This window comes from Protomyctophum parallelum, assembly GCF_964188405.1.
Source record: "Protomyctophum parallelum genome assembly, chromosome: 9".
Classification (NCBI taxonomy): Eukaryota; Metazoa; Chordata; class Actinopteri; order Myctophiformes; family Myctophidae; genus Protomyctophum; species Protomyctophum parallelum.
In genome coordinates this window covers 43851620-43873781 of record NC_139706.1, presented here as the reverse complement: position 1 = coordinate 43873781, position 22162 = coordinate 43851620, and the positions used below count along the sequence as shown (strand labels likewise).

The window sequence follows — 22162 nt, the reverse complement described above, 5'->3', positions numbered from 1 at the left end:
AGTCCTCACCTCAGCATTCTTTGTTTGGCATAATTTCACTATAATGTTGAGAGTTACTTTAATTCCATGTACATAGTCTGAACCCCCCCCCCCCCCCCTTTTTTTTCTCTCTTTCCTCTATTGTTTGAGGTGTTAGATGGGGTCAACGTTTTATCGTCGTAAGCAGAATTCTGGTTTGGATTTGGAAGGCGAGCGGCGTTGTGGAATGGAGCGGCGTTGTGGAATGCTTGCAATCAATGGTGTTGTTATCCAGTGCGGACACAGTTTGCTTTGATGTGTTCCAGAGCGGGGAAGTAGACTAAGTGCATTTACTCAAGTACTGTACAATGTTTTAGGTACTTTTACTCGTCTGAGGAAAATGTTGGTTTTTACTCAATTGACAGCCTTATAGTAGTTACTCTTTCATTTGCATGATCTATTTAGATTCATATTACATTTAGACACATACGTATACATTAAGTACCAGTATTATGCCCTATTTTATTCTTCGGCTATTCTAAATAACCAATCAAGCTTGGCTCGTGAGCTTGTTTTGCTATAGCCTATTCGAAAGATTTTGGCAAACATTGGAAACTTTCAACTTGTGAAATAGGATCTGCATAATATACATACTTTTACTTTTGGTAGCCTACTTTAAGTATATTTAGATGCCAATACGTTTGTGCTTTTACTCGAGTAAAGTAATTTTTTTATGTTTGCCGCATCCATCTCCAAGAAGAAAGGAACACAATAAAGGAAGACCTCACAGAAAATAGAGCATTTGAACCAATCAGAAGATTGTTTTCTTCTGGGTGCGGTGGCCTTGGGCAAATTGTGTGTGTGTGTGTGTGTGTGTGTGTGTGTGTGTGTGTGTGTGTGTGTGTGTGTGTGTGTGTGTGTGTGTGTGTGTGTGTGTGTGTGTGTGCGTGCATGTGCGTGCGTGCATGTGAGTGTTATACTTGTGGGGGCCTAAAATGTCTCCACAAGTACAGTAGAATTTGATCAATGGACATTGTGAGGACAATCTTCCTGGTCAAGTTTGTTTTTATAGTTGAAATTATTTTTAGTTAGGATTACTGTAGCCTACAGATTAGTTTTTTGGCATGTAACATTGATCGGCACACAACACAAATGTCCAAAAATGGGTAAAAATAGGATTCATGAAATGCAGTGCTAAAATGTATTTGTCCTCACAAATATTGTAACACCAATGTGGGTGTGTGTGTGTGTTTACTAGTCTAATTCCATCTGATTACAGTCTTATTGTGGTATTGTGGTGTTAAGTTCCACAGAGCCCCCCTCCCCTCACTCAGTAGGCTACTCCTTTGTTCTCTCCTCATGCTTAGCATTTCATAATGGGATAAACTAACAGGAGGATGTTTCAGTGTAGATTGGGGTCCAAGAGATAACAAATCATATCAAATGGGGTTCCGTGCCATGATGCATGTGGGGGTCTTTCATATCAAAAAGGTTGATAATCACAAATATAGGTGATGCCTCAACCTGCAAAAAGCAACATTGGTTCAAATCAAAAGGGTCACTTTATCACCATTGTAATATTCACACTCTGGGTGGACGTATCATGACATGAACAACATGAAAAACATGCTCCTGGAGTGTAAGGGCCTTTAGCGTGGTCTCGACTTTGTAAAAGGACAAATATGCATGCAGTGGTCAGTTGTTCCCAAACTTTTCAGCATGTGACCCAAACGAGAAATTAGACTAGTGAAAATAGCAGATCTACAAGCTCACAACGCTTGCAGCCATTTTCACTACTTTTTAAACATATTTTTTCATGGACTTTCTTTTATTTCTTCTTCTTCTTCTTGAAATTACTGATAAAATAATTTAATTAGTTTTTAAGTCATGATAATTTTTGGAAAATAATAATTAAAAACTAAATGTAGGAAACAAAAAAAGAAGGGCACCATAAAAAAGTGTGTGTGTGTGTGTGTGTGTGTGTGTGTGTGTGTGTGTGTGTGTGTGTGTGTGTGTGTGTGTCCATGCACGTGCGTGTCTAAGTTTTAAGTATAAAGTCCACATGAAAGTTTAAGATGGAAAAAGTAGTCCACAAGTCCAGTGTGTGTGTGTGTGTGTGTGTGTGTGTGTCTCAGCGAGGGGGCCGAGAAGGACACGCACACTCACACTTGTCATGGTGTGTCAGAAAGATCTCATCTATGACCCAACGCAGGCGGGCCGGTTGGCGCTGGCGTTGACGCTGATGCACGGGCACCTCTGGAGCATACTTCAACACCTGGAGGCAGGGGGAGAGAGAGAGAGAGAGAGAGAGAGAGAGAGAGAGGATAACATTTAATGAACATAGGCCCTCATTTATCAATTGAGTGTAAAATCTGCCCCAAATTCGAGTGTAGGTTTTGTAGTACACCCACGTCGCCACGGCATTTATAAAGTGATCGCAAACAGCTGATCCTTCCTTAGTTTCGTTCCGACGTTAATAAATGTGACCGCTGAAATCTATCTGGCACGCGGTAATTTCGGCGTACACCCATATTGGGTTTTATACCCATAGTGTATAATAAATCGTTCCTGTTGTGTAGAAACCTCTTATCTCTCTTTTTCTAAATTAACGCCCTGCTTGATCACACAAGTGGCACGTTTTGAGCTTGTAGATCTGCTTTATTTTTTTGCTACTTTTGAATTTGAATCATAAGACTAAGAGTAACAGTTTCCACCCAACAGAGACAAAATAAAAGTTCTTATGAGGATTGACTGTATAATTTGTCACTGTTTGGGCAGCCGCAGAAATGTAAAAATAAATAAATAATAAACTAATTCAATATTTTCCACAAACCATGGACCAATTTCAAATCTTCCCTTACTTTCAATTCTTAAAAACACAAATAAGCCGACAAGCTCACAACGAGTGAGCTTGTAGATTAGCAATGTTTTATACTCTTGTACGACGAAGTAGGGCACTACTTAAAAAACTAAAGTTTAAACATGGTTTCTTTGCCTTTGTTTGCAAGCAAGCTGCATTCTCACTGAGACCCTGAATTATGAAGCCGTTTCTCAGGCCTTGTCTAGAGGCATAATATTTCATTGAAATTGGGTCCAACGGTTTCCGTCCTGTAGATTTCGCCGGGTGCCAATTGCGGTGTCCAAATTGGTTAGAAATACAGAAATGGCTCTGCGAAGGTTTGACTATGAAATGATTTTCTGCTTGAAAGCCCAGACGCTCTGATTAGTGTTCCCTGGCAATCACACAGCCTTCTAAGTCATAATGTGCTTCTACAGTACCAGGGCAATACACGCTCAAACACGCACACATGCACACACACATGCACACGCTCAGACACGTATGTTTTTATTACTATACTTTTGAGGACAGTACCATCTTAGGATGGCTTTTTTCATCATCATTGCCATTGTACCGCAATTATTTAGGGCAAATCGTAACCCTAACCCCTGATCCCTAAACCTAACCCCAATCATAAACCTTGTAGCGTAGATACGTCTATTCATATTATCGATAAGATATATGAAAATATGAATGATGAATATCTAAAATATTCATTCATATTCATATTGTTTTACCCTTATTTTGAAGAGCCAAAACCCGCAACCGGATGTTGCACTATATAATATAGTAGAGTTTTATATATTTTTTTTTCTTTATTTTTTACCGAATGGGTTACCACTCCCAGATTGGTGTTGCGGTCATCTCTACCTCATGCAGTTTGACGGACATCTTGGCGGCCTGACAGGTGCAGCCATTGTTCCAGTTCTGGGTGCCGCAGCCACAGTTTCCCCCGCAGCGTTTGACCAGCAGACAGCGGGGGAAGAAGACGGCGCTGGTGGCACGCAGCTCCTCCCGCAGGTTCACTGAGTAGTTCCTGGGCGTGCAGCTGTAGCGCTTCACGTCGTCGTACAGGCGGTCCAGATCAACTGGGGAAGGAGGATGAAGAACATGTATTTGTATTTGGGTCAAATGAGCCACAATCCCTTCCTAATAAGTGACAGCTCCTCTTGACAGTAATGCAGAAACTGAAAGCCAGTTGCAGACGTGACCATTTGAACGTTTCAGAGAGCCTGCCATGTGGCACTTTAGTGGAATATCAGTACAATTACAGGGAAAGATCAGGAGCCTATTTTTTCCCCCCAGTTTTTCATGTGTTTATGAGATGACAGTACTTCATTAGACCCCCTTGGTGTGGTTGTTTGTGCAATGATGTCTTCCCTTTGTATTTATCATACAACAACAGCTGTGGTTGCGGCTTCAGTTCAGGTGGATCCACACATCACCACCCACCAGGCAAACTAGGCATGCTTAATGAACTGGTGGGTGTGTCCACATAAAAACGACATTAAAAAACCCTCATTCCGGCCAATCACAAGTTGCGTCCTCACTTTTGTCTTCTATGTTTGTGTTACACGAACACTCACAATTGTCCAACAATGTCGATGGCATTTAATGTTTGTGTAGGACAAAGTTTGTGTTAGCACATAGCACATACACTAAAAGCTGGACATAGGAGGGACTAGCACCCCTCAATACCTGATGATCCTGAAATAAAACACAGCTATATAGTGCAACAACCTGGACTGAATGGCTGCAGTGATATATTGGCTTTGATACAAAATAATGTGTGTTTGTGTGCGTGTTTGTGTGTGTGTGTGTGTGAGTGTGTGTGTGTGTGTGTGTGTGTGTGTGTGTGTGTGTGTGTGTGTGTGTGTGTGTGTGTGTGTGTGTGTGTGTGTGTGTGTGTGTGTGTGTGTGTGTGTGTGTGTGTGTGTGTGTGTGCGTACGTGTGAGTGAGTGTGTGTTCACAAAATCGTAGCTACTGGGGGTTTCCATTCAACATCACACTAGTAACACTACACTGTACAATGCTCTATATATAGGGCCTATTGATCCATCCAGAGTGCATTGTACAATTCTACCCAATTAACTCTCTGGCTTACCAACACAATGATATGAGAGAGAGAGAGAGAGAGAGAGAGAGAGAGAGAGAGAGAGAGAGAGAGAGAGGGGGGGGGGGGGGAGGGCACATGTATTAATGGTGTGTTGATTAAGGTTATGTTTGAGCCGTTCTATTGACCAACAATGGATATTTGTTTGCTCATATTTATAGAACTATAGAATAGTGCATGCACGTTGGGGTTGTGAACAGGTGTTCATTTAGGTTTTCTAAGCTCAATTGCACCAAAAAAAACAAAACATTAACTTTAAACATTCAGTATAGATTTTCTGTGGTCTGGGATTTTCTGGCTCAAACGAGTGCTCTGATTGTCCCGCTGTTTGTGATGTCACAGCCTGCCAAATCCCATATATATATATCACTGTATTCACTGTTTTGCCTGTTTTTATTGCAGCTCAAAGAGCTTACAAACCCCATAGAAAACTCCAGGCCACAGAAAATCCACTGAATGTTCAAAGTTCTGTTTTTTTGGGTGTACTTGAGGTCATAAAACCTAAAAGAAAAAAATAAAGAAACAGGTTTAGTCAGTTTTAGTTTAGTGTGTGTCTAAAATATGTCAACATGAGGCTATGTGTGCTCATGTCGGCAGAGGGAGATGTGGTGTAGATGGAGGGCCCCTAGCACAGACCCCTGGGTAAGTGGTTACCATTAAGGATCATATGGGGAAAGGAGGGCCCCTAGCACAGACCCCTGGGTAAGTGGTTACCATTAAGGATCATATGGGGAAAGGAGGGCCCCTAGCACAGACCCCTGGGTAAGTGGTTACAATTAAGGATCATATGGGGAAAGGAGGGCCCCTACAGCACAGACCCCTGGGTAAGTGGTTACCATTAAGGATCATATGGGGAAAGGAGGGCCCCTACAGCACAGACCCCTGGGTAAGTGGTTACCGTTAAGGATCATATGGGGAAAGGAGGGCCCCTACAGCACAGACCCCTGGGTAAGTGGTTACTGTTAAGGATCATATGGGGAACGGAGGGCCCCTATAGCACAGACCCCTGGGTAAGTGGTTACCATTAAGGATCATATGGGGAAAGGAGGGCCCCTATAGCACAGACCCCTGGGAAAGTGGTTACTGTTAAGGATCATATGGGGAAAGGAGGGCCCCTATAGCACAGACCCCTGGGTAAGTGGTTACTGTTAAGGATCATATGGGGAAAGGAGGGCCCCTATAGCACAGACCCCTGGGTAAGTGGTTACCATTAAGGATCATATGGGGAAAGGAGGGCCCCTAGCACAGACCCCTGCACAGTAAGCCATTGAGCCCCATTGTAAGTTTGAAAGCACTATATTTCTAAAACTATGAAAACTTTTAAATATTCCTTTTCAGGCAAACATGTCCACCGTAAGATGAACCTAAGTAGGCTAGAATGGGGTTGCTAGGTGAAAGTATGTAGGCTTCTCTGTTGTTAGCAAAACATGCTAATGTTTCTCATCCTCCGCAACACCCATTCTCATACACCGCTATACTTTAAGTATGTTGCGGTAGAGAGAATGTCATCATTTTGGACCATGGGCTATAGCCCATATCGTACGGCATACTATAGCACGCCGTTTTCATCATTTTTGAGGATTTGAAAAAAGGAAAAAAACGATGACCATCGTTTTTTGAATAGCTAGAATAGCAGTAAATGAAGCTCAATAACTAGCATTAAACTTTAGGAAGAGTGCGATTTGAACATGAACTCTCTGTGCTGAATAGCCCCTACTACACCATCACTCAGTAACATCTGCCTCTTTGTACTGTTGAAGCGATCTTTTGTATGTTAGCCTTCAGATAGTAAAGTTGAAAGAATCAAGAGTTGAACATAGACTCACGTTCATCAGAGTGTAACACCCAGGAATCGAACACAGGTCCCCTGCACTGAAGGCCAACATCTTAACCACTAAGCCTATATCTCCCCTGAGCCATAGGCCGTAGCCATGTTGCAGTAGAGAGAACGTCATAATTTTGGACCATGGGCTATAGCCCATATCGTACGGCATACTATAACACGCCGTTTTTCATCATTTTTGAGGATTTAAAAAAAATAATGAAAAAATGAAAAAAACGATGGGTTATAGCCCATCGTTTTTTGAATTTTTGAAGAAAATAAAATATCCTCGTTTTTCATCATTTTGGACCATGGGCTATTTTGGAGAAAAATAAATCCTAGTTTTTAATCATTTTTGACCATGGGCTATAGCCCATATCGTACGGCATACTATAGCACGCCGTTTTTCATCCTTTTTGAGGATTTAAAAAAAACAAAAACAAAAAAAAAACATGGGTTATAGCCCATCGTTTTTTGAATATTTTTTTAACCTCGTTTTTCATCATTTTTGAACATGGGCTATAGCCCATACCGTACGGCATACTATAGCACGCCGTTTTTCATCATTTTTGAGGATTAAAAAAAAAAAAAAAAAAAAAAACATGGGTTATAGCCCATCGTTTTTTTAATTTTTGAAAAACAAATTATCCTCGTTTTTCATCATTTTTGACCATCCCACTGAGAAATAGCCGGCTATTAGACGTGCTTCTAAAAATGGGATAAAAAACGTCGGCATACTATAACACGCCGTTTTTCATCATTTTTGAGGATTTGAAAAAGAAAATGAAAAAATGAAAAAAACGATGGGTTATAGCCCATCGTTTTTTTAATTTTTGAAGAAAAGAAAATATCCTCGTTTTTCATCATTTTTGACCATGGGCTATAGCCCATATCGTACGGCATACTATAGCACGCCGTTTTTCATCATTTTTGAGGATTTGAAAAAAAAGAAAAAAAAATGGTTATAGCTAGGGGTGGGTCCCGAACGTCGGGACCAAGTATGTACCGAACCGAACGTGCCCGGGTACCGGGTACCCATTACAATAATTCAATTTCGGTTCTCTCTATCGGTTCCCACAAACACGCAGTCACACGATATTTATTTATTTTCTTCCCTTAATAGACGTGCAGGGAACCGATCTGATCTACAAGCCTACATGGCGTTGAATCAGCGACGCGTTGTGGGCTTGTGGCTTGCAGAGGCGGAGCTATCTCTCTGCATGGAGTTATAGTTGTCGAGGAGTCTAGAGACAGTGACACGCGCTGTGCCTGGCACTGAAGCATTGAAGCAACATCATTATTACAGTTTGTTAAACGTAATGTTCAAGTGAAGTTTATGGGAGGAAACTTTTAGGAGAGGGGACAGGAATCTTGCGCCTTGCCTGAGTCTTCACTGCATACGACGTGCGCAGCATTGAATCAACATGAGACGAGAGAGGAGAGAGAAAGCGTTTGTGCACTCACTTTGAATGCGCGCCCGTGTGTGTGTGTGTGTGTGTGTGTGCGTGTGTGTGTGTGTGTGTGTGTGTGTGTGTGTGAGAGAGTGTGTGTGTGTGATCACAGCGTAGGGTCCAGATGCCCAGTCAGTTTAGAGCTTGCCAGTCTAACTTTGAAGAGGTGTCGAAAAAAACAACAAAAGATAGCCTACATTTCAGTAGCAAACCGAAATAGGGAACCGTTAAGAACCGGAATCGTTAAGCAGAACCGGAATCGGTACCGGATTCGCAAAAATCCAAACGATACCCATCCCTAGTTATAGCCCATCGTTTTTTTAATTTTTGATTTTCTTTTATCCTCGTTTTTCATCATTTTGGACCATGGGCTATAGCACATTTCGTACGGCATACTATAGCACGCCGTTTTTCATCATTTTTGAGGATTAAAAAAAAAAAAAAAAAAAAAACATGGGTTATAGCCCATCGTAATTTTGTAATTTTTGATTTTTTTTTTATCCTCGTTTTTCATCATTTTGGACCATGGGCTATAGCACATTTCGTACGGCATACTATAGCACGCTGTTTTTCATCATTTTTGAGGATTTGAAAAAAATGAAAAAAATGAAAAAAATATAGCCCATCGTTTTTTGAAATTTTGAAGAAAAAAAAATCCTCGTTTTTAATCATTTTTGAACATGGGCTATAGCCCATACCGTACGGCATACTATAGCACGCCGTTTTTCATCATTTTTGAGGATTAAAAAAAATGGCACCCTATAGCATGCGCTCCGAGACGATGGACTTTAGTCTGTCGCTTTTCCGTGATTTTCAGCTTTTTTTCAAATACTCTGAAATCGTGAAAAATGGTAACCTATACTTATTTTAATGATTTTGCCATGGGAGGTCGGCAAGAGTACATTTAAAAATATTCAGCAAATTTGATGTTAGCTTTGTAATTTATTATTTTATTTACTGTTATTATTGCCTAAATTGTGAAATGACTACTGTTGAAATGTAATGAATGTGATTGCTGTTGAACCTGTAAACTACAACAGAACAAACTAAGGCACTGGTGTGGTACTTCCTGGTTTACCAGAACGGGGTTCAACTCCCTGCAGTGCCCTGCTCAATGTGTTGTATTTACATGATTTATGATAGCATGCGCTCTGAGACTATAGCACGCCGTTTTTCATCATTTTTGAGGATTTAAAAAAAAAATCAAAATTCAAAAAACATGGGTTATAGCCCATCGTTTGTTGAATTTTTGAAAAAAAAATTAACCTAGTTTTTCATCATTTTTAAACATGGGCTATAGCCCCTACCGTAAGGCATACTATAGCACGCCATTTTTCATCATTTTTGAGGATTTGAAAAAAATTCAAAATTTCAAAAAACATGGGTTATAGCCCATCGTTTTTTTGAAATTTTGATTTTTTTTTAAACCTTGTTTTTCATCATTTTTAAACATGGGCTATAGCCCCTACCGTACGGCATACTATAACACGCCGTTTTTCATCATTTTTGAGGATTTGAAAAAAATTCAAAATTTCAAAAAACATGGGTTATAGCCCATCGTTTTTTTGAAATTTTGAAATTTTTTTAAACCTCGTTTTTCATCATTTTTAAACATGGGCTATAGCCCCTACCGTACGGCATACTATAACACGCCGTTTTTCATCATTTTTGAGGATTTTTAAAAATTTAAAAATTTCAAAAAACATGGGTTATAGCCCATCGTTTTTTTGAAAATTTGATTTTTTTTAAACCTCGTTTTTCATCATTTTTAAACATGGGCTATAGCCCCTACCGTACGGCATACTATAACACGCCGTTTTTCATCATTTTTGAGGATTGAAAAAAAAAAATCAAAATTTCAAAAAACATGGGTTATAGCCCATCGTTTTTTTGAAATTTTGATTTTTTTTTAAACCTTGTTTTTCATCATTTTTAAACATGGGCTATAGCCCCTACCGTACGGCATACTATAACACGCCGTTTTTCATCATTTTTGAGGATTTAAAAAAAAATCAAAATTTCAAAAAACATGGGTTATAGCCCATCGTTTTTTTGAAATTTTTCATTTTTTTTAAACCTCGTTTTTCATCATTTTTAAACATGGGCTATAGCCCCTACCGTACGGCATACTATAACACGCCGTTTTTCATCATTTTTTAGGATTTGAAAAAAAATTCAAATTTCAAAAAACATGGGTTATAGCCCATCGTTTTTTTGAAAATTTGATTTTTTTTAAACCTCGTTTTTCATCATTTTTAAACATGGGCTATAGCCCCTACCGTATGGCATACTATAACACGCCGTTTTTCATCATTTTTGAGGATTTTAAAACATTTCAAAATTTCAAAAAACATGGGTTATAGCCCATCGTTTTTTTGGAATTTTGAAAAAAAATTAAACCTCGTTTTTCATCATTTTTAAACATGGGCTATAGCCCCTACCGTACGGCATACTATAACACGCCGTTTTTCATCATTTTTGAGGATTAAAAAAAAAAAAATCAAAATTTCAAAAAACATGGGTTATAGCCCATCGTTTTTTTGAAATTTTGATTTTTTTTTAAACCTTGTTTTTCATCATTTTTAAACATGGGCTATAGCCCCTAACGTACGGCATACTATAGCACGCCGTTTTTCATCATTTTTGATGATTAAAAAAAAAAAAAAAAATTCAAAAAACATGGGTTGTAGCCCATCGTTTTTTTTGAAATTTTGATTTTTTTTTAAACCTTGTTTTTCATCATTTTTAAACATGGGCTATAGCCCCTACCGTACGGCATACTATAACACGCCATTTTTTATCATTTTTGAGGATTTGAAAAAAAATCAAAATTTCAAAAAACATGGGTTATAGCCCATCGTTTTTTTTTTAATTTTGATTTTTTTTTAAACCTTGTTTTTCATCATTTTTAAACATGGGCTATAGCCCCTACCGTACGGCATACTATAGCACGCCGTTTTTCATCATTTTTGATGATTAAAAAAAAAAAAAAAAAATCAAAAAACATGGGTTGTAGCCCATCGTTTTTTTTGAAATTTTGATTTTTTTTTAAACCTTGTTTTTCATCATTTTTAAACATGGGCTATAGCCCCTACCGTACGGCATACTATAACACGCCATTTTTTATCATTTTTGAGGATTTGAAAAAAAATCAAAATTTCAAAAAACATGGGTTATAGCCCATCGTTTTTTTTTTAATTTGGATTTTTTTTTAAACCTTGTTTTTCATCATTTTTAAACATGGGCTATAGCCCCTACCGTACGGCATACTATAACACGCCGTTTTTCATCATTTTTGAGGATTTAAAAAAAAATCAAAATTTCAAAAAACATGGGTTATAGCCCATCGTTTTTTTTAAATTTTTCATTTTTTTTAAACCTCGTTTTTCATCATTTTTAAACATGGGCTATAGCCCCTACCGTACGGCATACTATAACACGCCGTTTTTCATCATTTTTTAGGATTTGAAAAAAAATTCAAATTTCAAAAAACATGGGTTATAGCCCATCGTTTTTTTGAAAATTTGATTTTTTTTAAACCTCGTTTTTCATCATTTTTAAACATGGGCTATAGCCCCTACCGTATGGCATACTATAACACGCCGTTTTTCATCATTTTTGAGGATTTTAAAACATTTCAAAATTTCAAAAAACATGGGTTATAGCCCATCGTTTTTTTGAAATTTTGAAAAAAAATTAAACCTCGTTTTTCATCATTTTTAAACATGGGCTATAGCCCCTACCGTACGGCATACTATAACACGCCGTTTTTCATCATTTTTGAGGATTTGAAAAAATTTCAAAATTTCAAAAAACATGGGTTATAGCCCATCGTTTTTTTTTAAATTTTGATTTTTTTTTAAACCTTGTTTTTCATCATTTTTAAACATGGGCTATAGCCCCTACCGTAAGGCATACTATAGCACGCCATTTTTCATCATTTTTGAGGATTTGAAAAAAATTCAAAATTTCAAAAAACATGGGTTATAGCCCATCGTTTTTTTGAAATTTTGATTTTTTTTTAAACCTTGTTTTTCATCATTTTTAAACATGGGCTATAGCCCCTACCGTACGGCATACTATAACACGCCGTTTTTCATCATTTTTGAGGATTTGAAAAAAATTCAAAATTTCAAAAAACATGGGTTATAGCCCATCGTTTTTTTGAAATTTTGAAATTTTTTTAAACCTCGTTTTTCATCATTTTTAAACATGGGCTATAGCCCCTACCGTACGGCATACTATAACACGCCGTTTTTCATCATTTTTGAGGATTTTTAAAAATTTAAAAAATTCAAAAAACATGGGTTGTAGCCCATCGTTTTTTTTGAAATTTTGATTTTTTTTTAAACCTTGTTTTTCATCATTTTTAAACATGGGCTATAGCCCCTACCGTACGGCATACTATAACACGCCATTTTTTATCATTTTTGAGGATTTGAAAAAAAATCAAAATTTCAAAAAACATGGGTTATAGCCCATCGTTTTTTTTTTAATTTTGATTTTTTTTTAAACCTTGTTTTTCATCATTTTTAAACATGGGCTATAGCCCCTACCGTACGGCATACTATAGCACGCCGTTTTTCATCATTTTTGATGATTAAAAAAAAAAAAAAAAAATCAAAAAACATGGGTTGTAGCCCATCGTTTTTTTTGAAATTTTGATTTTTTTTTAAACCTTGTTTTTCATCATTTTTAAACATGGGCTATAGCCCCTACCGTACGGCATACTATAACACGCCATTTTTTATCATTTTTGAGGATTTGAAAAAAAATCAAAATTTCAAAAAACATGGGTTATAGCCCATCGTTTTTTTTTTAATTTGGATTTTTTTTTAAACCTTGTTTTTCATCATTTTTAAACATGGGCTATAGCCCCTACCGTACGGCATACTATAACACGCCGTTTTTCATCATTTTTGAGGATTTAAAAAAAAATCAAAATTTCAAAAAACATGGGTTATAGCCCATCGTTTTTTTTAAATTTTTCATTTTTTTTAAACCTCGTTTTTCATCATTTTTAAACATGGGCTATAGCCCCTACCGTACGGCATACTATAACACGCCGTTTTTCATCATTTTTTAGGATTTGAAAAAAAATTCAAATTTCAAAAAACATGGGTTATAGCCCATCGTTTTTTTGAAAATTTGATTTTTTTTAAACCTCGTTTTTCATCATTTTTAAACATGGGCTATAGCCCCTACCGTATGGCATACTATAACACGCCGTTTTTCATCATTTTTGAGGATTTTAAAACATTTCAAAATTTCAAAAAACATGGGTTATAGCCCATCGTTTTTTTGAAATTTTGAAAAAAAATTAAACCTCGTTTTTCATCATTTTTAAACATGGGCTATAGCCCCTACCGTACGGCATACTATAACACGCCGTTTTTCATCATTTTTGAGGATTTGAAAAAATTTCAAAATTTCAAAAAACATGGGTTATAGCCCATCGTTTTTTTTTAAATTTTGATTTTTTTTTAAACCTTGTTTTTCATCATTTTTAAACATGGGCTATAGCCCCTACCGTAAGGCATACTATAGCACGCCATTTTTCATCATTTTTGAGGATTTGAAAAAAATTCAAAATTTCAAAAAACATGGGTTATAGCCCATCGTTTTTTTGAAATTTTGATTTTTTTTTAAACCTTGTTTTTCATCATTTTTAAACATGGGCTATAGCCCCTACCGTACGGCATACTATAACACGCCGTTTTTCATCATTTTTGAGGATTTGAAAAAAATTCAAAATTTCAAAAAACATGGGTTATAGCCCATCGTTTTTTTGAAATTTTGAAATTTTTTTAAACCTCGTTTTTCATCATTTTTAAACATGGGCTATAGCCCCTACCGTACGGCATACTATAACACGCCGTTTTTCATCATTTTTGAGGATTTTTAAAAATTTAAAAATTTCAAAAAACATGGGTTATAGCCCATCGTTTTTTTGAAAATTTGATTTTTTTTAAACCTCGTTTTTCATCATTTTTAAACATGGGCTATAGCCCCTACCGTACGGCATACTATAACACGCCGTTTTTCATCATTTTTGAGGATTGAAAAAAAAAAATCAAAATTTCAAAAAACATGGGTTATAGCCCATCGTTTTTTTGAAATTTTGATTTTTTTTTAAACCTTGTTTTTCATCATTTTTAAACATGGGCTATAGCCCCTAACGTACGGCATACTATAGCACGCCGTTTTTCATCATTTTTGATGATTTAAAAAAAAAAAAAAAATTCAAAAAACATGGGTTGTAGCCCATCGTTTTTTTTGAAATTTTGATTTTTTTTTAAACCTTGTTTTTCATCATTTTTAAACATGGGCTATAGCCCCTACCGTACGGCATACTATAACACGCCATTTTTTATCATTTTTGAGGATTTGAAAAAAAATCAAAATTTCAAAAAACATGGGTTATAGCCCATCGTTTTTTTTTTAATTTTGATTTTTTTTTAAACCTTGTTTTTCATCATTTTTAAACATGGGCTATAGCCCCTACCGTACGGCATACTATAACACGCCGTTTTTCATCATTTTTGAGGATTTAAAAAAAAATCAAAATTTCAAAAAACATGGGTTATAGCCCATCGTTTTTTTTAAATTTTTCATTTTTTTTAAACCTCGTTTTTCATCATTTTTAAACATGGGCTATAGCCCCTACCGTACGGCATACTATAACACGCCGTTTTTCATCATTTTTTAGGATTTGAAAAAAAATTCAAATTTCAAAAAACATGGGTTATAGCCCATCGTTTTTTTGAAAATTTGATTTTTTTTAAACCTCGTTTTTCATCATTTTTAAACATGGGCTATAGCCCCTACCGTATGGCATACTATAACACGCCGTTTTTCATCATTTTTGAGGATTTTAAAACATTTCAAAATTTCAAAAAACATGGGTTATAGCCCATCGTTTTTTTGAAATTTTGAAAAAAAATTAAACCTCGTTTTTCATCATTTTTAAACATGGGCTATAGCCCCTACCGTACGGCATACTATAACACGCCGTTTTTCATCATTTTTGAGGATTTGAAAAAATTTCAAAATTTCAAAAAACATGGGTTATAGCCCATCGTTTTTTTTTAAATTTTGATTTTTTTTTAAACCTTGTTTTTCATCATTTTTAAACATGGGCTATAGCCCCTACCGTACGGCATACTATAACACGCCGTTTTTCATCATTTTTGAGGATTTAAAAAAAAAAAAAAATTCAAAAAACATGGGTTATAGCCCATCGTTTTTTTGAAAATTTGATTTTTTTTAAACCTCGTTTTTCATCATTTTTAAACATGGGCTATAGCCCCTACCGTACGGCATACTATAACACGCCGTTTTTCATCATTTTTGAGGATTAAAAAAAAAAAATCAAAATTTCAAAAAACATGGGTTATAGCCCATCGTTTTTTTTTAAATTTTGATTTTTTTTTAAACCTTGTTTTTCATCATTTTTAAACATGGGCTATAGCCCCTACCGTACGGCATACTATAACACGCCATTTTTTATCATTTTTGAGGATTTGAAAAAAAATCAAAATTTCAAAAAACATGGGTTATAGCCCATCGTTTTTTTTTTAATTTTGATTTTTTTTTAAACCTTGTTTTTCATCATTTTTAAACATGGGCTATAGCCCCTACCGTACGGCATACTATAACACGCCGTTTTTCATCATTTTTGAGGATTTAAAAAAAAATCAAAATTTCAAAAAACATGGGTTATAGCCCATCGTTTTTTTTAAATTTTTGATTTTTTTTAAACCTCGTTTTTCATCATTTTTAAACATGGGCTATAGCCCCTACCGTACGGCATACTATAACACGCCGTTTTTCATCATTTTTGAGGATTGAAAAAAAAAAATCAAAATTTCAAAAAACATGGGTTATAGCCCATCGTTTTTTTGAAATTTTGATTTTTTTTTAAACCTTGTTTTTCATCATTTTTAAACATGGGCTATAGCCCCTAACGTACGGCATACTATAGCACGCCGTTTTTCATCATTTTTGATGATTTAAAAAAAAAAAAAAAATTCAAAAAACATGGGTTGTAGCCCATCGTTTTTTTTGAAATTTTGATTTTTTTTTAAACCTTGTTTTTCATCATTTTTAAACATGGGCTATAGCCCCTACCGTACGGCATACTATAACACGCCATTTTTTATCATTTTTGAGGATTTGAAAAAAAATCAAAATTTCAAAAAACATGGGTTATAGCCCATCGTTTTTTTTTTAATTTTGATTTTTTTTTAAACCTTGTTTTTCATCATTTTTAAACATGGGCTATAGCCCCTACCGTACGGCATACTATAACACGCCGTTTTTCATCATTTTTGAGGATTTAAAAAAAAATCAAAATTTCAAAAAACATGGGTTATAGCCCATCGTTTTTTTTAAATTTTTCATTTTTTTTAAACCTCGTTTTTCATCATTTTTAAACATGGGCTATAGCCCCTACCGTACGGCATACTATAACACGCCGTTTTTCATCATTTTTTAGGATTTGAAAAAAAATTCAAATTTCAAAAAACATGGGTTATAGCCCATCGTTTTTTTGAAAATTTGATTTTTTTTAAACCTCGTTTTTCATCATTTTTAAACATGGGCTATAGCCCCTACCGTATGGCATACTATAACACGCCGTTTTTCATCATTTTTGAGGATTTTAAAACATTTCAAAATTTCAAAAAACATGGGTTATAGCCCATCGTTTTTTTGAAATTTTGAAAAAAAATTAAACCTCGTTTTTCATCATTTTTAAACATGGGCTATAGCCCCTACCGTACGGCATACTATAACACGCCGTTTTTCATCATTTTTGAGGATTTGAAAAAATTTCAAAATTTCAAAAAACATGGGTTATAGCCCATCGTTTTTTTTTAAATTTTGATTTTTTTTTAAACCTTGTTTTTCATCATTTTTAAACATGGGCTATAGCCCCTACCGTACGGCATACTATAACACGCCGTTTTTCATCATTTTTGAGGATTTAAAAAAAAAAAAAAAATTCAAAAAACATGGGTTATAGCCCATCGTTTTTTTGAAAATTTGATTTTTTTTAAACCTCGTTTTTCATCATTTTTAAACATGGGCTATAGCCCCTACCGTACGGCATACTATAACACGCCGTTTTTCATCATTTTTGAGGATTAAAAAAAAAAAATCAAAATTTCAAAAAACATGGGTTATAGCCCATCGTTTTTTTGAAATTTTGATTTTTTTTTAAACCTTGTTTTTCATCATTTTTAAACATGGGCTATAGCCCCTAACGTACGGCATACTATAGCACGCCGTTTTTCATCATTTTTGATGATTAAAAAAAAAAAAAAAAATTCAAAAAACATGGGTTGTAGCCCATCGTTTTTTTTTAAATTTTGATTTTTTTTTAAACCTTGTTTTTCATCATTTTTAAACATGGGCTATAGCCCCTACCGTACGGCATACTATAACACGCCATTTTTTATCATTTTTGAGGATTTGAAAAAAAATCAAAATTTCAAAAAACATGGGTTATAGCCCATCGTTTTTTTTTTAATTTTGATTTTTTTTTAAACCTTGTTTTTCATCATTTTTAAACATGGGCTATAGCCCCTACCGTACGGCATACTATAACACGCCGTTTTTCATCATTTTTGAGGATTTAAAAAAAAATCAAAATTTCAAAAAACATGGGTTATAGCCCATCGTTTTTTTTAAATTTTTCATTTTTTTTAAACCTCGTTTTTCATCATTTTTAAACATGGGCTATAGCCCCTACCGTACGGCATACTATAACACGCCGTTTTTCATCATTTTTTAGGATTTGAAAAAAAATTCAAATTTCAAAAAACATGGGTTATAGCCCATCGTTTTTTTGAAAATTTGATTTTTTTTAAACCTCGTTTTTCATCATTTTTAAACATGGGCTATAGCCCCTACCGTATGGCATACTATAACACGCCGTTTTTCATCATTTTTGAGGATTTTAAAACATTTCAAAATTTCAAAAAACATGGGTTATAGCCCATCGTTTTTTTGAAATTTTGAAAAAAAATTAAACCTCGTTTTTCATCATTTTTAAACATGGGCTATAGCCCCTACCGTACGGCATACTATAACACGCCGTTTTTCATCATTTTTGAGGATTTGAAAAAATTTCAAAATTTCAAAAAACATGGGTTATAGCCCATCGTTTTTTTTTAAATTTTGATTTTTTTTTAAACCTTGTTTTTCATCATTTTTAAACATGGGCTATAGCCCCTACCGTACGGCATACTATAACACGCCGTTTTTCATCATTTTTGAGGATTTAAAAAAAAAAAAAAAAATCAAAAAACATGGGTTATAGCCCATCGTTTTTTTGAAAATTTGATTTTTTTTAAACCTCGTTTTTCATCATTTTTAAACATGGGCTATAGCCCCTACCGTACGGCATACTATAACACGCCGTTTTTCATCATTTTTGAGGATTAAAAAAAAAAAATCAAAATTTCAAAAAACATGGGTTATAGCCCATCGTTTTTTTGAAATTTTGATTTTTTTTTAAACCTTGTTTTTCATCATTTTTAAACATGGGCTATAGCCCCTAACGTACAGCATACTATAGCACGCCGTTTTTCATCATTTTTGATGATTTAAAAAAAAAAAAAAAATCAAAAAACATGGGTTGTAGCCCATCGTTTTTTTTGAAATTTTGATTTTTTTTTAAACCTTGTTTTTCATCATTTTTAAACATGGGCTATAGCCCCTACCGTACGGCATACTATAACACGCCATTTTTTATCATTTTTGAGGATTTGAAAAAAAATCTAAATTTCAAAAAACATGGGTTATAGCCCATCGTTTTTTTTTTAATTTTGATTTTTTTTTAAACCTTGTTTTTCATCATTTTTAAACATGGGCTATAGCCCCTACCGTACGGCATACTATAACACGCCGTTTTTCATCATTTTTGAGGATTTAAAAAAAAATCAAAATTTCAAAAAACATGGGTTATAGCCCATCGTTTTTTTTAAATTTTTCATTTTTTTTAAACCTCGTTTTTCATCATTTTTAAACATGGGCTATAGCCCCTACCGTACGGCATACTATAACACGCCGTTTTTCATCATTTTTTAGGATTTGAAAAAAAAATCAAATTTCAAAAAACATGGGTTATAGCCCATCGTTTTTTGAAAATTTGATTTTTTTTAAACCTCGTTTTTCATCATTTTTAAACATGGGCTATAGCCCCTACCGTATGGCATACTATAACACGCCGTTTTTCATCATTTTTGAGGATTTTAAAACATTTCAAAATTTCAAAAAACATGGGTTATAGCCCATCGTTTTTTTGAAATTTTGAAAAAAAATTAAACCTCGTTTTTCATCATTTTTAAACATGGGCTATAGCCCCTACCGTACGGCATACTATAACACGCCGTTTTTCATCATTTTTGAGGATTTGAAAAAATTTCAAAATTTTAAAAAACATGGGTTATAGCCCATCGTTTTTTTTTAAATTTTGATTTTTTTTTAAACCTTGTTTTTCATCATTTTTAAACATGGGCTATAGCCCCTACCGTACGGCATACTATAACACGCCGTTTTTCATCATTTTTGAGGATTAAAAAAAAAAAAAAAAATTCAAAAAACATGGGTTATAGCCCATCGTTTTTTTGAAAATTTGATTTTTTTTAAACCTCGTTTTTCATCATTTTTAAACATGGGCTATAGCCCCTACCGTACGGCATACTATAACACGCCGTTTTTCATCATTTTTGAGGATTAAAAAAAAAAAATCAAAATTTCAAAAAACATGGGTTATAGCCCATCGTTTTTTTGAAATTTTGATTTTTTTTTAAACCTTGTTTTTCATCATTTTTAAACATGGGCTATAGCCCCTAACGTACGGCATACTATAGCACGCCGTTTTTCATCATTTTTGATGATTTAAAAAAAAAAAAGAATTCAAAAAACATGGGTTGTAGCCCATCGTTTTTTTTGAAATTTTGATTTTTTTTTAAACCTTGTTTTTCATCATTTTTAAACATGGGCTATAGCCCCTACCGTACGGCATACTATAACACGCCATTTTTTATCATTTTTGAGGATTTGAAAAAAAATCAAAATTTCAAAAAACATGGGTTATAGCCCATCGTTTTTTTTTTAATTTTGATTTTCTTTTAAACCTTGTTTTTCATCATTTTTAAACATGGGCTATAGCCCCTACCGTACGGCATACTATAACACGCCGTTTTTCATCATTTTTGAGGATTTAAAAAAAAATCAAAATTTCAAAAAACATGGGTTATAGCCCATCGTTTTTTTTAAATTTTTCATTTTTTTTAAACCTCGTTTTTCATCATTTTTAAACATGGGCTATAGCCCCTACCGTACGGCATACTATAACACGCCGTTTTTCATCATTTTTTAGGATTTGAAAAAAAATTCAAATTTCAAAAAACATGGGTTATAGCCCATCGTTTTTTTGAAAATTTGATTTTTTTTAAACCTCGTTTTTCATCATTTTTAAACATGGGCTATAGCCCCTACCGTATGGCATACTATAACACGCCGTTTTTCATCATTTTTGAGGATTTTAAAACATTTCAAAATTTCAAAAAACATGGGTTATAGCCCATCGTTTTTTTGAAATTTTGAAAAAAAATTAAACCTCGTTTTTCATCATTTTTAAACATGGGCTATAGCCCCTACCGTACGGCATACTATAACACGCCGTTTTTCATCATTTTTGAGGATTTGAAAAAATTTCAAAATTTCAAAAAACATGGGTTATAGCCCATCGTTTTTTTTTTAATTTTGATTTTTTTTTAAACCTTGTTTTTCATCATTTTTAAACATGGGCTATAGCCCCTACCGTACGGCATACTATAACACGCCGTTTTTCATCATTTTTGAGGATTAAAAAAAAAAAAAAAAATTCAAAAAACATGGGTTATAGCCCATCGTTTTTTTGAAATTTTTCATTTTTTTTAAACCTCGTTTTTCATCATTTTTAAACATGGGCTATAGCCCCTACCGTACGGCATACTATAACACGCCGTTTTTTATCATTTTTTAGGATTTGAAAAAAAATTCAAATTTCAAAAAACATGGGTTATAGCCCATCGTTTTTTTGAAAATTTGATTTTTTTTAAACCTCGTTTTTCATCATTTTTAAACATGGGCTATAGCCCCTACCGTATGGCATACTATAACACGCCGTTTTTCATCATTTTTGAGGATTTTAAAACATTTCAAAATTTCAAAAAACATGGGTTATAGCCCATCGTTTTTTTGAAATTTTGAAAAAAGAATTAACCTCGTTTTTCATCATTTTTAAACATGGGCTATAGCCCCTACCGTACGGCATACTATAACACGCCGTTTTTCATCATTTTTGAGGATTTGAAAAAAATTCAAAATTTCAAAAAACATGGGTTATAGCCCATCGTTTTTTTGAAATTTTGAAATTTTTTTTAAACCTCGTTTTTCATCATTTTTAAACATGGGCTATAGCCCCTACCGTACGGCATACTATAACACGCCGTTTTTCATCATTTTTGAGGATTTAAAAAAAAAAATCAAAATTTCAAAAAACATGGGTTATAGCCCATCGTTTTTTTGAAATTTTGATTTTTTTTTAAACCTTGTTTTTCATCATTTTTAAACATGGGCTATAGCCCCTAACGTACGGCATACTATAGCACGCCGTTTTTCATCATTTTTGAGGATTAAAAAAAAAAAAAAAAAAAATCAAAAAACATGGGTTATAGCCCATCGTTTTTTTGAAATTTTGATTTTTTTTTAAACCTTGTTTTTCATCATTTTTAAACATGGGCTATAGCCCCTACCGTACGGCATACTATAACACGCCATTTTTTATCATTTTTGAGGATTTGAAAAAAAATCAAAATTTCAAAAAACATGGGTTATAGCCCATCGTTTTTTTTTTAATTTAGATTTTTTTTTAAACCTTGTTTTTCATCATTTTTAAACATGGGCTATAGCCCCTACCGTA

At 34.4% G+C, this 22162-nt stretch overlaps 1 protein-coding gene across 1 annotated transcript in view; it reads right to left on the bottom strand.

Annotated features, from left to right (window-relative positions):
* Positions 1–1970: 1970 nt before the first annotated feature.
* pdgfd (platelet derived growth factor d) overlaps positions 1971–22162 on the bottom strand; it is a 120155-nt gene continuing 99963 nt past the window's right edge. The window contains exons 10-11 of the mRNA XM_083772576.1: positions 3668–3885; positions 1971–2233 (exon numbers count right to left, since the gene is read on the bottom strand). Coding sequence (XP_083628702.1) covers positions 2090–2233; positions 3668–3885 — 362 coding nt within the window. The 3' untranslated portion in view covers positions 1971–2089. The remainder of the gene's footprint in view (positions 2234–3667; positions 3886–22162) is intronic.